The 12,386-nt window shown below is 50.6% G+C and overlaps 5 protein-coding genes across 5 annotated transcripts; 2 read left to right on the forward strand and 3 right to left on the reverse strand.

Moving 5' to 3' along the window:
* Positions 1-283: 283 nt before the first annotated feature.
* BGZ61DRAFT_344148 (uncharacterized protein) lies at positions 284-877 on the forward strand (the record flags this gene model as incomplete). The annotated part of the gene is made up of 1 exon (XM_046239669.1): positions 284-877. The coding sequence occupies one exon, from the start codon at positions 284-286 to the stop codon at positions 875-877; it is 594 nt and encodes a 197-aa protein (XP_046108838.1).
* A 1,580-nt stretch (positions 878-2,457) lies between these two features.
* On the reverse strand, positions 2,458-3,166 carry BGZ61DRAFT_384607 (uncharacterized protein). Its single transcript, XM_046242705.1, has 2 exons — positions 3,085-3,166; positions 2,458-3,030 (listed from the first exon to the last, which is right to left on the reverse strand). Exon 2 carries the CDS (start codon positions 3,026-3,028, stop codon positions 2,594-2,596), a length of 435 nt encoding a protein of 144 aa, XP_046108839.1. The 5' UTR covers positions 3,029-3,030; positions 3,085-3,166; the 3' UTR covers positions 2,458-2,593.
* A 695-nt stretch (positions 3,167-3,861) lies between these two features.
* Positions 3,862-5,624, reverse strand: BGZ61DRAFT_344552 (fungal-specific transcription factor domain-containing protein; the record flags this gene model as incomplete). Its single annotated transcript, XM_046239709.1, has 6 exons — positions 3,862-4,455; positions 4,505-4,732; positions 4,778-5,091; positions 5,133-5,216; positions 5,274-5,504; positions 5,558-5,624. The coding sequence occupies 6 exons, from the start codon at positions 5,622-5,624 to the stop codon at positions 3,862-3,864; spliced, it is 1,518 nt and encodes a 505-aa protein (XP_046108840.1).
* Positions 5,625-5,823: 199 nt separating this feature from the next.
* Positions 5,824-7,379, forward strand: BGZ61DRAFT_414523 (NAD dependent epimerase/dehydratase family protein). The gene is made up of 3 exons (XM_046243326.1): positions 5,824-6,151; positions 6,205-6,496; positions 6,543-7,379. The coding sequence occupies exons 1-3, from the start codon at positions 6,108-6,110 to the stop codon at positions 7,251-7,253; spliced, it is 1,047 nt and encodes a 348-aa protein (XP_046108841.1). The 5' UTR covers positions 5,824-6,107; the 3' UTR covers positions 7,254-7,379.
* BGZ61DRAFT_445748 (uncharacterized protein) lies at positions 7,380-9,122 on the reverse strand. Its single transcript, XM_046245120.1, has 3 exons — positions 8,579-9,122; positions 8,167-8,414; positions 7,380-8,002 (listed from the first exon to the last, which is right to left on the reverse strand). The coding sequence occupies exons 1-3, from the start codon at positions 8,687-8,689 to the stop codon at positions 7,495-7,497; spliced, it is 867 nt and encodes a 288-aa protein (XP_046108842.1). The 5' UTR covers positions 8,690-9,122; the 3' UTR covers positions 7,380-7,494.
* Between the last annotated feature and the right edge of the window lie 3,264 nt (positions 9,123-12,386).

Genomic DNA, 12,386 nt, shown 5'->3' on the forward strand with positions numbered 1-12,386 from the left:
GGATCAAAAGCTCTCCGCGCCAGCTTGGAATCACTGTGTACCAGTGAGCTGTAAGCGAAGCATCTCACGATGCGCCAGGACGGAAGCGTTCATTTGAAGACTGTCGAAACTTACCAGTCGAAGTCTATATAACGGGCTTCAAAATGCCAAGACATGCCTTTTCTCTCACCAGCATCAAACGTAGTCACCAACGTTTACTGCTACCTACCACTTAAGCAAGGATACAATAATCCAATTGCACCATATCCATCAGCCTCACTCGCTGTGATAAACCCTCTCCAAGATGCACTTCACAGGTCTCATCCTGCTCCTCGCCTCCACCGCCCTGGCGAGTCCCGCCAACTCCCCCGGCCACGATAACAACCCAAATGCCGACATCTTCCCAGACTTTGACCGCTACTCCGACTGGGCGATCTGCAAGGGCGAAATCACCAAGGACCGCTTCCCGAACCTGCAGGCCCCCAACGATCAGGGCGGCTGCGTCCGTTACTACCAGGGCATCGACATGACAGGCGTCGTCACCGAGCTACACTTCTTCTTCAACCATGGCTTCAAGACCGCCTGTGACTGCGCCGCAGCATGCCTGAATCGGCCGACCATTTGCACGAACTGGGTGTGGAAACACGTTTTTAATAAAAAGAAGGATAGTGGCAGGAGGTCGTGCACTCTGTACAGCAGTCCCAATCTGCCGAGCGGCGTGACGCTTGATTACAATCTGGCAAAGAGCGCGGGGTTTAAGCCATTAGATCCTATGAATAACCCACAGGCGGGAGCCCCGGCGCCATTGACTTTCTTGGACGCAGCAAATAAGCACCCAGATAAGTTTGGAGTGTCTGGCTTTGCAGTGCAGGATCAGAATGGAAGACAGTTCTGCTAGGAGGTGGATTAGGGATATGGTTGGGTGTCTTGGGCTTGAATAAGGCAGGTCAGATTGATAAGAATCATGATTATTGTTGGACTGTGACATTGTAATACGAAACCTTTGATCCATACCCCGAGTTGATCAGTAGAGGCGTGAGATGACATAAATTCCCTCTCCACAAAAGAGATGGCAGGGGTTATCCTAGATCAATATAATCACCGAATTCAGGATCTACACCCGATTGAACACTCATCCCTTATGACACGGCTTAACCACCTCGGAAGGCCTGGCTCACACAAATTGGACAATGTCTGGATAGACAGACTTGGTAAAATTTGAGAGAGACAAAAATACATCAATTGTTTACCCTCTCAGAGTAACAGTTCACTATTTCTAGATTGCTAGGATTCAGAACACCTTCCAGCCGCCCAAACTCTTCCTTCAGTGTCCTCGGCTAAGTAAATCTCACCAGGAGGTTCGGACTTCCAGCTTTGTGGTTTGTGCCGCTCTTCTGCCACTGCCAAGTGACTTCTGGCTGATTACGGCACCTGTCTTCTTGCAGTTGACGTAAAAGTTGCCAGCCGAGTATCGCAGCTTGTTTTCAACTTCCTGGACAAACTTCCTATCCCTGGCCAAAGTTGGACCAGTCAACGCAAACCCACCGCCCTGCTAGTCAATGCTACGTAGGAGCGCATCAAAATCTGCATCTTCGCAGACGTACACTGTTAAGACAGGGCCGAACAACTCCCCCTCAAAGAGTTGAGGGTCAAGTGATTTCGTCAAACACTCAGTAGGCAGGATGAATGGCCATTGCCGCCGTCATACCATCCTCCTTCTACCCGTTCTAGACTTTTATCATTGTTGGACTTGTCAACCACCCTGGTGATTTACCAAATAACCTCGATGAATAACGGGTCTGTAATTTTTTTTTAAAAAACTCTTCAGGCGCGCCAACTTTGACGCGATCCAGCTTCGTCTTCGACTCGCCAATGAACCGAGCTTCCTGGCTGGAGGAGGTAAGATGGAGCCTGGAGCAAGCTGAGCATTTTTGCCTAGCGTACCCAAAATAAGCTCTAATAGTGTGCTTGACGGCGCTGTTGATGCTGACAAGTGAATAAGATGGAAGTTCTTGCCGGATGTTTCTCCGCCCAGTCGGGGCTAATCTCGATAGATGTTGTCGGCGGTCCCTTCAGCAGCCCGGTGATAAAGAGACCGAAAGACTTATGAGGAGTCGGCAAAGTGCGATGCTGAGAACCGAGCATCCTTGAGGACTACAGTGGTGATTTGGTCAGGATCGCCATTGATGAACTGGATGACATTGGGTGGTAATCTAGCTTCTAGCAAGGTTTTATATACTAGGTTAGGAGCTAGCATATACCGAGTGAGGAGAGAGTTTCCAAAGCACAACATTTCCCATTATGGCTGGTGCCGAGACGAGATTGCCACCAATGGCTGGGAGGTTGAAGGGTGATACTACCTAAAAAAATCCTTCTAAAGATTGAAACAAGAGTGGCTACTATGCTTCTGCTCAACTAGATGGGATAAATAGAGCTAAAAGAGCTAATAGGTGGCTGATAAACAACTGAGCTGAAGTTGAGGTACCGAACGAAGGGGGTTATTCAAGCTGTACTAGATATTACTTGTGTTTTATATTATGATGCCCGGCTTTTAACTAGTTCAGACAGACATGGCTCTAAATAGGATTTCCCCGGCAATTGTTTTCAACTCGTACTACTCTAAGTTACACGAATGCCAACACTCTTCGAATTCAGTGTCAGAGGGGTATGCGGAAACATCTATCGAAGCAACGTCCAAGATAATCTGAATCACCTCCGGGTGTCCATCTGTACTGTTGGTATTCTTGTAGAAGGGCAAAGTGTCAAAATAGATGTCTGGGTAACCAACCCTGTATCCTATTGCGTCTTCCTTGATGCTCTCGAGCACAGTCAATCTATTGTCGACAAGACCATTGACCACATCCCCGAAAATGTGATAGCGTGCCCACACCGCATCACCGAACCGGCTTTCAAGGATAGCATCGACATACATAGTAGCCCAGGGCTCGACTACTGGAGTGCCAGCGGGTTTGTTGATCGCGTCGTCGAGAGTCACGTCCAAAAATAGTTGCTCAATGAGCGTCGTGTAACTAATAATAGGTACCTTCATGGCTACACGATTACAAAGTTAAAAGTGATCAAGTAAAGTGGTCCAAGTTGAAATACCTGGTTGCTTTATGAATTAAAAAGAGGGGAAATAAAATCGTGGTGGTAAGGCGATTAGTGCAAGGCCGAGGATGTGGAGGAGGAACCGAGAAGTGAAGGGGAGGGGAATTTCGAGGTCTTGGCTTTTGTATTTGGATAAAAGAGGGCGGGGCGATTAGGCAGCTGTGTGTGGGTCGCAAGAATGGGACGAGAAAATACGGCGCTCTTGAGAGGCCAGCCTGCTTCCAGGGGCAATACGGCAAGGGCGCGACCAACAGTCGTCTTGGAGCCAACAGGCTTTGCGTTCGTATTGGGTGTAGTCCTCTAGCCAAACTGTACTACAACGTGCCGATGGGCCGAGTGATGCAGTAAAAACTTGCAGACTTTTACAGCCTATGCCGTCGGAACAATGAAAGCCATGATAGTCTCATGCTAAGGGATCTGGTTAATCAAGGGGAAGTCTCTGGAACAACAGACCGCCACGGCACCAGCCATTCCACACTGCCAGCCTGACCTAATTTGACCACTTAGGTACGGCACGACAGACAAGACCGTCAAAATCCTAGTGATGCTCTGCATGGCCAAATCTAGCTCACTACATCCAAGCGAAGCTATTGTCTCTCCACTCTGTTTCCATTTATTCACTATGAATCACTCTATCGTATTCGCCTGCAACCTTGAGTATGTAAATAACATGTGGGTAATTTCGCCCGTTTTATGAAGCCCACCATTTTGACTACTGGAAGACTGGAAGACATTCCCTATATCGTATATGCGGCTCTTTCACCACGCTTATGATTAGGCTAAGCATGGAGGTGTTTTATACGCACTAAAAACCGAGTCGATGACCAAGCGCGCATCAATCCCTTCACCACCATGCAAATCTTGCTGTGCCCACATCCTCTGTATCATTTCTTCCGTCGAGTCTAGGTTACTGAGCGCTCTCTTCCTCCTTGAGCTCTGCAGTGCTTTGAGCATCAGCACCCTATCGGGCTCCTCCTCGGCCTGCAGCGACAGCATGAACATTGGAAAGGGTCTTTCGCAGACCCCGAGGTGTCGCAGTATCCCGAATGATTCCTTGGCAGCGTCTTGGGATACAGGAGAAGAAGCCGGGGATCCTCGCACCACGCGATCCAGGTAGATGAGAACCGCAAGCTGGAACAGTCGAGCAACCGCAGTGTAGTGCTCTTTGCTGCCCGTGCCATGGTATACTTCAATATCCATGCCACTGCAGAGCTGTTGGTCAGCGCGCTCGAGCCGATGCTGAAGCACGTCGATTGCCCGTTGATGATCTTCAGAGGGAGGTCTGTTGTCATTTTGAACACGAACCCAGTCGACAGCTTGGCTTAGAATACCAAGGATTTCGAGCGAGCAACCGAGAGTACTCTGTATCTGGGAGAAAATCAGTAATTGACTAATGATCCAGGATAACAAACCGTACAATCTGTCGTTTAGGGTGGAAGGTTGCCAGGGAAATGACGTTTTCACGGTTCGCAATGACTTCCTGCTTCTTCGTACGATGCATCCAGTGAGCAATGCCAAATTTGTAAAACACATTGTAGTACAGCACCCAGTCCAGTAGGGTCGCGCCATCACCTTCGGAAGGGACGCGTGTTTGCTGGCCTGTCTCAAAAATCATGAGACAACCGTCAAAGTAGATTGACCAATCCTTAGTCGTAGATCGGTCGACAGCCTAGCGCAGTTAGCGTCTGACAGTAAGCTGAATCGAAGTGCTTGCCTCGTAGATGCTCAGAAGCATGCTCGCTGCGATGGCTTGGGATCTAGACTTGACATCCAACACCTGACCGATGGTCTTTCGCAGGGATGAAATGGCGAGCATGCGATGATGGACAGACTTGGGGGAGTTTTGCAAGTGCAGGTAGGAGATTGCATTCATTGAATGACGGACGGCAAGAGAGGGAGGGGTGTCATCACCCAATGACATGCGTTGCAGGAGGCTGCAGATGTCTTGACGCAGGTCGCCCTGAGAAGTGACCATTTGCATGGCAGAGGAGTATTCTATATGTTCTTAGCCTAAACGGAACTCAACCAAGGATCTGGAATCTCACCTGCAGGAGTCATTTGCGTCCCGAATTGTGGTGTTCGCAATGCAGGTCTCGGGCGAGGGGCCTGCCAAACGCCAACATGGGTTGCTATTGAGCCTCAAATCAGACCGAGTCGCCAGAAGGAAGTGGATCCATGCAACGAACCATGGGTCCCGGCCCCTGTCGCATTCATATATAGACTGACATCCCATGTGGAGGTATTAAGGAATGCAACCTGGGCCGTCGTGGTGCGGTTCTGGACGTTGGCCACGGAAGCCCGGCGTCTATCACCTGCACGAGGCCAAGACAGATTGACGGCATAGCCCGAGCACACCTTCTTACGTCTGGTACAGGTGGTACATGTCGGCAGGGACCTGTCACAGGCAATCTTGCGATCTGGGCGGTCTTAATCCCCGGTTGACGAGAGCGAGGGTGCGGGAATAACTCACTGCGGCAATTCAAGCAGGGTTTCTGCGCAAGGGTCACCTCGGGCGTGGCTGTGACGATATCTGCCATGTTGCCCCGAGTCAGAACAGAGACAGGAGGCTCTATCGTACCAACAACGTCAACAGAGGCACGTTCACCAAGCCCAATCAAGCAGGGAATTGTGGTGAAAGGTGGAGGGGCGGGGGGTGGAACGTCTTGGCGGCACCATCTCGGGAGCGGAGATGTACCGCTACAAGCAGACTGGCGCAGGACTTTAGTAATCCAGCTGGCAATGGGCAACTTTGCCCGCGATAAAACGTCACTGGCTTGGTAGCGTGGGAGAACGGCGTCAGAGTTCTCTCATTTTTCCAATTATGATGCCGTTTTGTATTTGTAAGATGTATTCGCGCAAATCAGAGACGGAGCAGGATAATTATCTGAGATTCCATAAAAGACCGTTGTCCCGCAGCTTGCAGTGATTCTTTCATCAGACCAGACGCACGCCGAGATATCAGCAGAAATCATCCAGAACAGGGACTTGTACAAATCACTTGTGAAATCACACCCAACACTATGCCCGCGACCAAGATCCTCATCACGGGTGCCACTGGGTACATGTAAGTCCTACAGGGAGTAACGACCTCACCAAGAACTTACTAACACTTACCAGCGGTGGCTCAGTGCTTACAACCTTGCTCGAGTCCACAGATGCCAATATTAAAACGAGCAAAATATCAGCTCTGGTCCGCAAGCAAGACCAAGCCGATCTCCTCAGCGCAAAGGGTGTCAATGCTATCCTTTTCAGTGGCCTTGACGACACAGCCGTCGTTAGGGATGCCGCCAGCAAGCACGACGTTGTCATCAACACTGCTAAAGCATTTCACTCCCTGGCGGCTGAGGCATTGATCCTCGGTCTGGCAGATCGGAAGAAGGAGACTGGCAGAGAGACGTATCTGATACATGTGAGTTACCCCAATCCCTTGCCTTCACAGCAGCTGACGCGTGCAGACTTCGGGTACCTCCAGCCTTGGAGACCACCCCATTACGGGTACCTTCACAGAGACGCGCGTTTTGTCCGACAAGGACAATGTTTACGCCTACGAACGCTCCCGCGAGGACCTTGAGCCGTACCAACAGCGCACCACTGACTTGGTTGTCTTCGAAAAGGGCGAGGCAGCCAACATCAAAACGTACATCATCATGTCACCGACTATTTACGGGCCAGGCAGTGGTTTCTTCAATCGCACCTCTATCCAGATCGATGGCATCATTCGCGCCGCGCGCCGCGACGGATTTGCTTCTGTTATTGGCACGGGTGCTGCGGAGTGGGATCACGTCCACATCAGCGACTTGGTCGGTCTGTACGAGCTGATCCTCACCCGGCTGCTCGCCGGGGGTGATTTGCCATCGAACAAGAGGGGCATCTACTTCAATGGCACAGGCCACCAATCCTGGCGTGAAATCTCGGAGCGCATTGCCAAGGAGGGGCGGGCATTGGGGTATTTGGAATCGGACGACGTGCACGAAATCTCCCTCGAGGAGGCGCTTGAAAAACTCGGAAATGCGCTTCCGCCAAGTGCGATTGAGCTGGGGTTTGCTTCACGATCGCGGACACAGGCGGATTTGGCTCGCGAGATTGGATGGATGCCAAAGAAAACGAGAGCGGACTTTGAGGCGAGTTTTCTCGAGGAGTGGAAGATCATTGCGGAGGAGTTTTAAAGAGAGTTGAGTGGAGATGGGTACGATCCTGCACTTGACGCATTGTAACTGACTCTGGATCTCGAGTAAATAGATTGCTATAGTTTTTGGTCTAAGTCAATGGTAAAAATATGAATAAACGAACAGACTCGTATCAACACAACCATGCCCAAGGGCGATTAGACAATCCGGTCCTGCTTCACCGTGAAACATAGCTCCATGTGCGCCTTGCTTAACTTTCTTCAACCCTGTCAATTCACCTTCACAGGAGATTGTCGGTTTTACTAATAACACTCTGCTCTATGGCCATGATAATCGAGCGCTCCGAGTAGACGGGGCCCTGGCCGTCACAGTAGGCGTAGTGCTTGAGACGTTCGCTCACGTCGCCCACGTCAACAAGACCCTTCTTGAAGAGCTTGTGGTTAATGATAAGATCCCAGGTGGCGCCGGCGGCGAGGAGACGCTCGCCATCGTGGGAGGTTATGATGCGGTGGGAGGGGGTCTTATTGGTCTCGTTTTGGAGAATATTTGAGTAAAATTTGGAAGAGTTGAAGGGTGGGAGGTCGTTGGTCGGCTCTGAGGAGATTTTGTGCGTGCCACCTACCTGGGAGGTGGCGCGGAGGATCTCGTTCTCGGTGGAGGCCCTCCGGATGTCTTGTTTGAGGCGCTCGTTCTCGACAGATACTTGTTGTCGGGCGGCCTCTAATTCTGCGAGCTTGGCTTCGAGTTCCTTGACGTGCTTTTCCTTTCGCCTGCGAAAGGCTTGTTGACTGTCGGCCAAGAGCATTAGTAAGATGGATACAAAGCATTCTGTACGGCGGGCTAGGGCTCGGTAAAGTTTGATCAACAAATAGAGTGGCCGGGAGATTGGGTCCGTGTAGGGCAGTTGAAAGCAACGCGGGCGGGTGAGTCCAGCGGTCAGAGGAAGACGTACGCAGCGCGGTTCTGGGCCTTTCGTCGGGACTGGGCTGGGGTGAGGGGGTCGTTCTCCTCGCTGGTTCCACTGTCGCCCACGTATGTCTTCATGATGTGGTAATGCTGGTGGGTTCGCGTCGGGCCAAGGTCGTTCTGGACAGGACTAAGGGGCGTGGCGGGCTGAGAAGGGTGGGCGTGAAAGCCCTGACGATAGTCAAACGGAGGGTGATGGCTGCTGAGGTACTGAGGCAGGGTTTCAAAAGCATCCTATTTAAGAGCAAAGAATCAGCCGGGGGGGGACATGAACCATGAGATAGGCGGATGTAGAGGCGGGTACTAAGACGTGAGGGTCAAGCAGCGGTCAAATCTGGGGCATAAAGGCAGGGCGAGGGCGGGTTGTGGGAGTGGGGTTAAATGCGACATCAACATACTGGTGGCGAGGTGCTAAAATCATCGGGACCGGAGTAGGACGGCGATAGGGACGGAATGGGCATAAATTGGTGATATGGCTGAGCACTCGGGGCGTTGTATTGGAACTCCATGGTGAGTAGTGAGTGTGAGCTGTGAGAGTGGCACTGAGAGCGAGAGACGAGTTGTGAATAAGTGGTGGTGGGTCTGTCGTGGTGGTGTTCTTTCTGGCTTGGCCTGACTTGGCTTGGACTTGGCGGTTAGAGGCCGATGCGTCTGGGTCCTGTTGGTGTTGGTTGCACAAGCGGCAGAGATTCCCGTACAACCGTCAGGTCAGGGAAAATCAGCGGCAACGGAGTCGAGTATCGAGACTTGGGAGACGTCAAAAAACGGGGAGAGGCAAACGGGGGGAAAAGAGGGGAAGGGAAGCCTATATACGAGGCTCGCCGCAACGCAGCCATCGAGGAGCTTCGTGCCCGCGCCGCCCAGCGGTTTTTGCGCCCTGAAGGAAACGTCGCCAAACTTTCAAACTAGACGCCCTGCAGGAATGGTTCCAGCGTGCTAAGTAAGACTCCAGGGAAAAGGGAACCCCCCTTGTCAGTCCGGCGCGAGAGTTGGCAACTTTCGCCGCGACACGTGACGCCGGTGCGCCTTTGTCATCCGCAGGGCTCCGCTTTGTGAGCACCGCCGTGTGGAGCTTGATGCGGCCGCGAACAGCTTCACGGGCGAGGCGTGGCTGCGGATTGACACGAGCCTGGACGTGCTTCGGCTCATGCCAACTCCCCGTGATCTGATTCGCTTCCCATTTTTTCCAAATTCCCATTCTGCACCGCCATCAGCAACCGGCAATCTCCTGCGAGCTGGCATGCATCCTCGCTTCTGCGAGGTCGGCCGCCTGTACAGACAGCGTGGGCTTCTAGACCCCTAGAATCCCAAACGCCAGCACCCGAGCCAATTATTCTCACGGCCCAGGTTCCTCATCCCTACGTCACAAACGACACCCTGGTGCATCGCGTGTCAAGTGAGATGAGGCTTGAGATAAGCAAGCTTCGGTGTTCCATTAACCGGGTTGTCTCTTGATAACGGCCAACCTTCGCGGCATTCTTGGAAAACACTACGCCATCTTTTTTGAAAGTCTATTTTGGCTATTCTCCCGAGTCGCTCAATTAATTCCCCTTCGCCAATGCATGATTGCAGATCAAACGGCCAACCCATAAAAATTGTCACTTCAAAATCCACTCCACTCCGTTCCCACAACCTGCTCCACACTTCCCCACCTACTCAGCTTACAAAACCACCACACATAATAATGAGAATCTTTGTAAAATTTGGAGCGCCTAGGAATCCTGCGACTCATTCTTACTGCGTCAGCTCGTCGCATCACCACTGAGTCGTGATGGTGTTCTTTGGTGTTTCTAGCCAAAGTATAATAAAATACAATCTAGTTCATCGCTAGTTCCGATACAATTAAGAATATCTAGTTTAATCTCATGAAGCACCATCACCCCCCCCCCCCCCTCTTTCAATACTGGTCACTATCGCTCCCAGTTTTCCATGAGTCGCTATTAAAAGGTAAAGAGTAAAATTTTCGGCAAGAAAAAACAGTCTACAGTTTATAAATCCAAGTCAAGGTGGAAAAGTGAGCTCATCTACTCGTACTATAAATACTCACAGAGGAAAGGGTGAAGTTACGATTAATCCAGTTCGGTTTAATGCATCGCTTCCAGCTATAGCACTCGTATACTGAAGATGCTTCTTCACGCCCTTCCATACCTTCATCCTATCACAATCCCACAGCCGTTGCCACTTCTCCAAGTCAACTTTTCCTATCGTTCAACACCTCCCGCCACAGTTCCAACCACGGCATTCCTTCAGTGCATAACATGATACTCCCATCACCCGTCCAAGGCCCGGCTTCGACCACACCATCAGGGGTGCGGAAGAGTTCAAACATGTCCTTTGGTCAGACACACTGGACACCACTTTCTCGGGTGCCATCACCATTTCCCTTCCAACCAAACAAGTGGTGCCACTCATGTACCAGCAGAGTAGGACCCAAAACATAACAAGAACGAGGCTCAAGCCTGACCAAGGACGTCAATTCCTTCGTGAAAAGCCACGCTTGCGCATGGCCCAGTAAAGCCAATATCAACTCACAACGCCACATCGTTCTAGGATTCACAATGAACACCTAAAGTAGCACGCGCTCGGTTGCCTCCACCTGCTTGGTGGATAAAGACGTATCTGCCAGCCACCCTCTGCTGTCAGGTGCAGCGATCCCGTTGCCGGTAAGTCCTCCGGTTCCCTGTCCTTCGTGTCCCACTCCATAAGGAATACAAGAGAAGCCGATCTGCCGCTTTCAGCTCCATCCATACCGTCTCCAACGGTAGGCCACAGTCCGTACAGACCCTTCCGGGTGCCTATTCGACTCCCCCATTTTGCGTAACGCGAAAGGCAATCATTTTGTTCTTAATTATTTATCCCGCCTTGCTATATCCAAGGGATATTCGTATCACAGATTGACAAAAGAGCTTGCCTCAAGTCGCTTCACAGGTCACCGTACCCATCTCGAGTAGGAGAAGAAGAAGAAGAAGAAGAAAAAGAGCACGGAGTTCACCCTAATGTGAATAGAGCCCAAGATATTGAGATGGTGCTGAACGGCGTACTGGAGTATAATGACAGTAGGGTTAGCATGACAAGCTAGCTACTACTCAAAGTAAATGCTCTTTATATAGCAGGACGGGCATGCTTTTCCCTTCCTCAATTTGAACTTTTGAAACGGTCTTATCTCAATTTATACTATTAGACAAGCTGTCGCATCAGCTCTTATGCCTTTTTTATCATTCTTTTCTATCCCATTGTATTCCGAGGCACTTGATTAAGTGCTTCTAATTACTATTCTTGCCATCCCCTCAGCTAGTCTCAGCTAAAGGACCTCCTTTTTGACTCGACCTACAGGGTCTTTCAGACTCTTACTGTCCTCGGCCCTGTTGTGCACTAAGTACATCTCCCACCAACAAAGTCTTCCTCTTATGTTCGCTGTTCACATGATGTCCAATTAATCATGTCTGGGTCGGACAAAGCCTTGCCTCTTGGCCAAGGTTACGCGCGTTATTATCTCTCGACGAAGCTTCATTAATTATCTCTTATATCACTTTGAAATATTTAGCACGGATACTGAAAAGCGTGAGTTATTTATCCGCAGGAAGTAATTTATCCATCTCGTTTGTTTTCTTCCTGTTCAATCCCTGACCGTATTGCTTCTAAGGATGCAACCAGACGCTATAAAAGGTATCCAGTAGATAGCGATTAGGAGACTAAATATCGTGGCAGTTTTTCAAGTTGCTTGTATTTTATCCCCGCTGTCCAAGTAAGACGCCAATGAATCACCATGAATCCCAGAGATGGGCCTGTAGGAGATTTCCATCCTCCCCCTTCCAAGCCACAGATTTTCTCGACATTTGAGTTCAGTTGCGCGTGACATGATTTCTAGCAGGGTCCGCGGTAAGCCACTTACAACCTCTATTACCCCCAGAGAATATCTCCATGCTTTTGCTGGGTGTGGCGTAACCGGCTCTATATGCCGAGGGAAGTAGTCAGTCGGCCGGGAACCAGATTAGATAGGTCCATCACTCCCATCACCTCGAACAAGTGACGGAGGGGAGGACATGTGAAGTAGCCTGGTGAATAGTGTGACAGGCGGTCAGGGAATTTTGGGCTAGCTGGTCGCTAGCAGGGACATCTCAAAGGTTGAAAAGGGGAGATCAGAGCCGACAGAGGGAAGGGAGTATTGTGTTTCATTTTAATTGGGGAATTATCCAGCAGTCAAAG

Source organism: Ilyonectria robusta, assembly GCF_021365365.1.
Source record: "Ilyonectria robusta strain PMI_751 chromosome Unknown BGZ61scaffold_4, whole genome shotgun sequence".
NCBI lineage: Eukaryota > Fungi > Ascomycota > Sordariomycetes > Hypocreales > Nectriaceae > Ilyonectria > Ilyonectria robusta.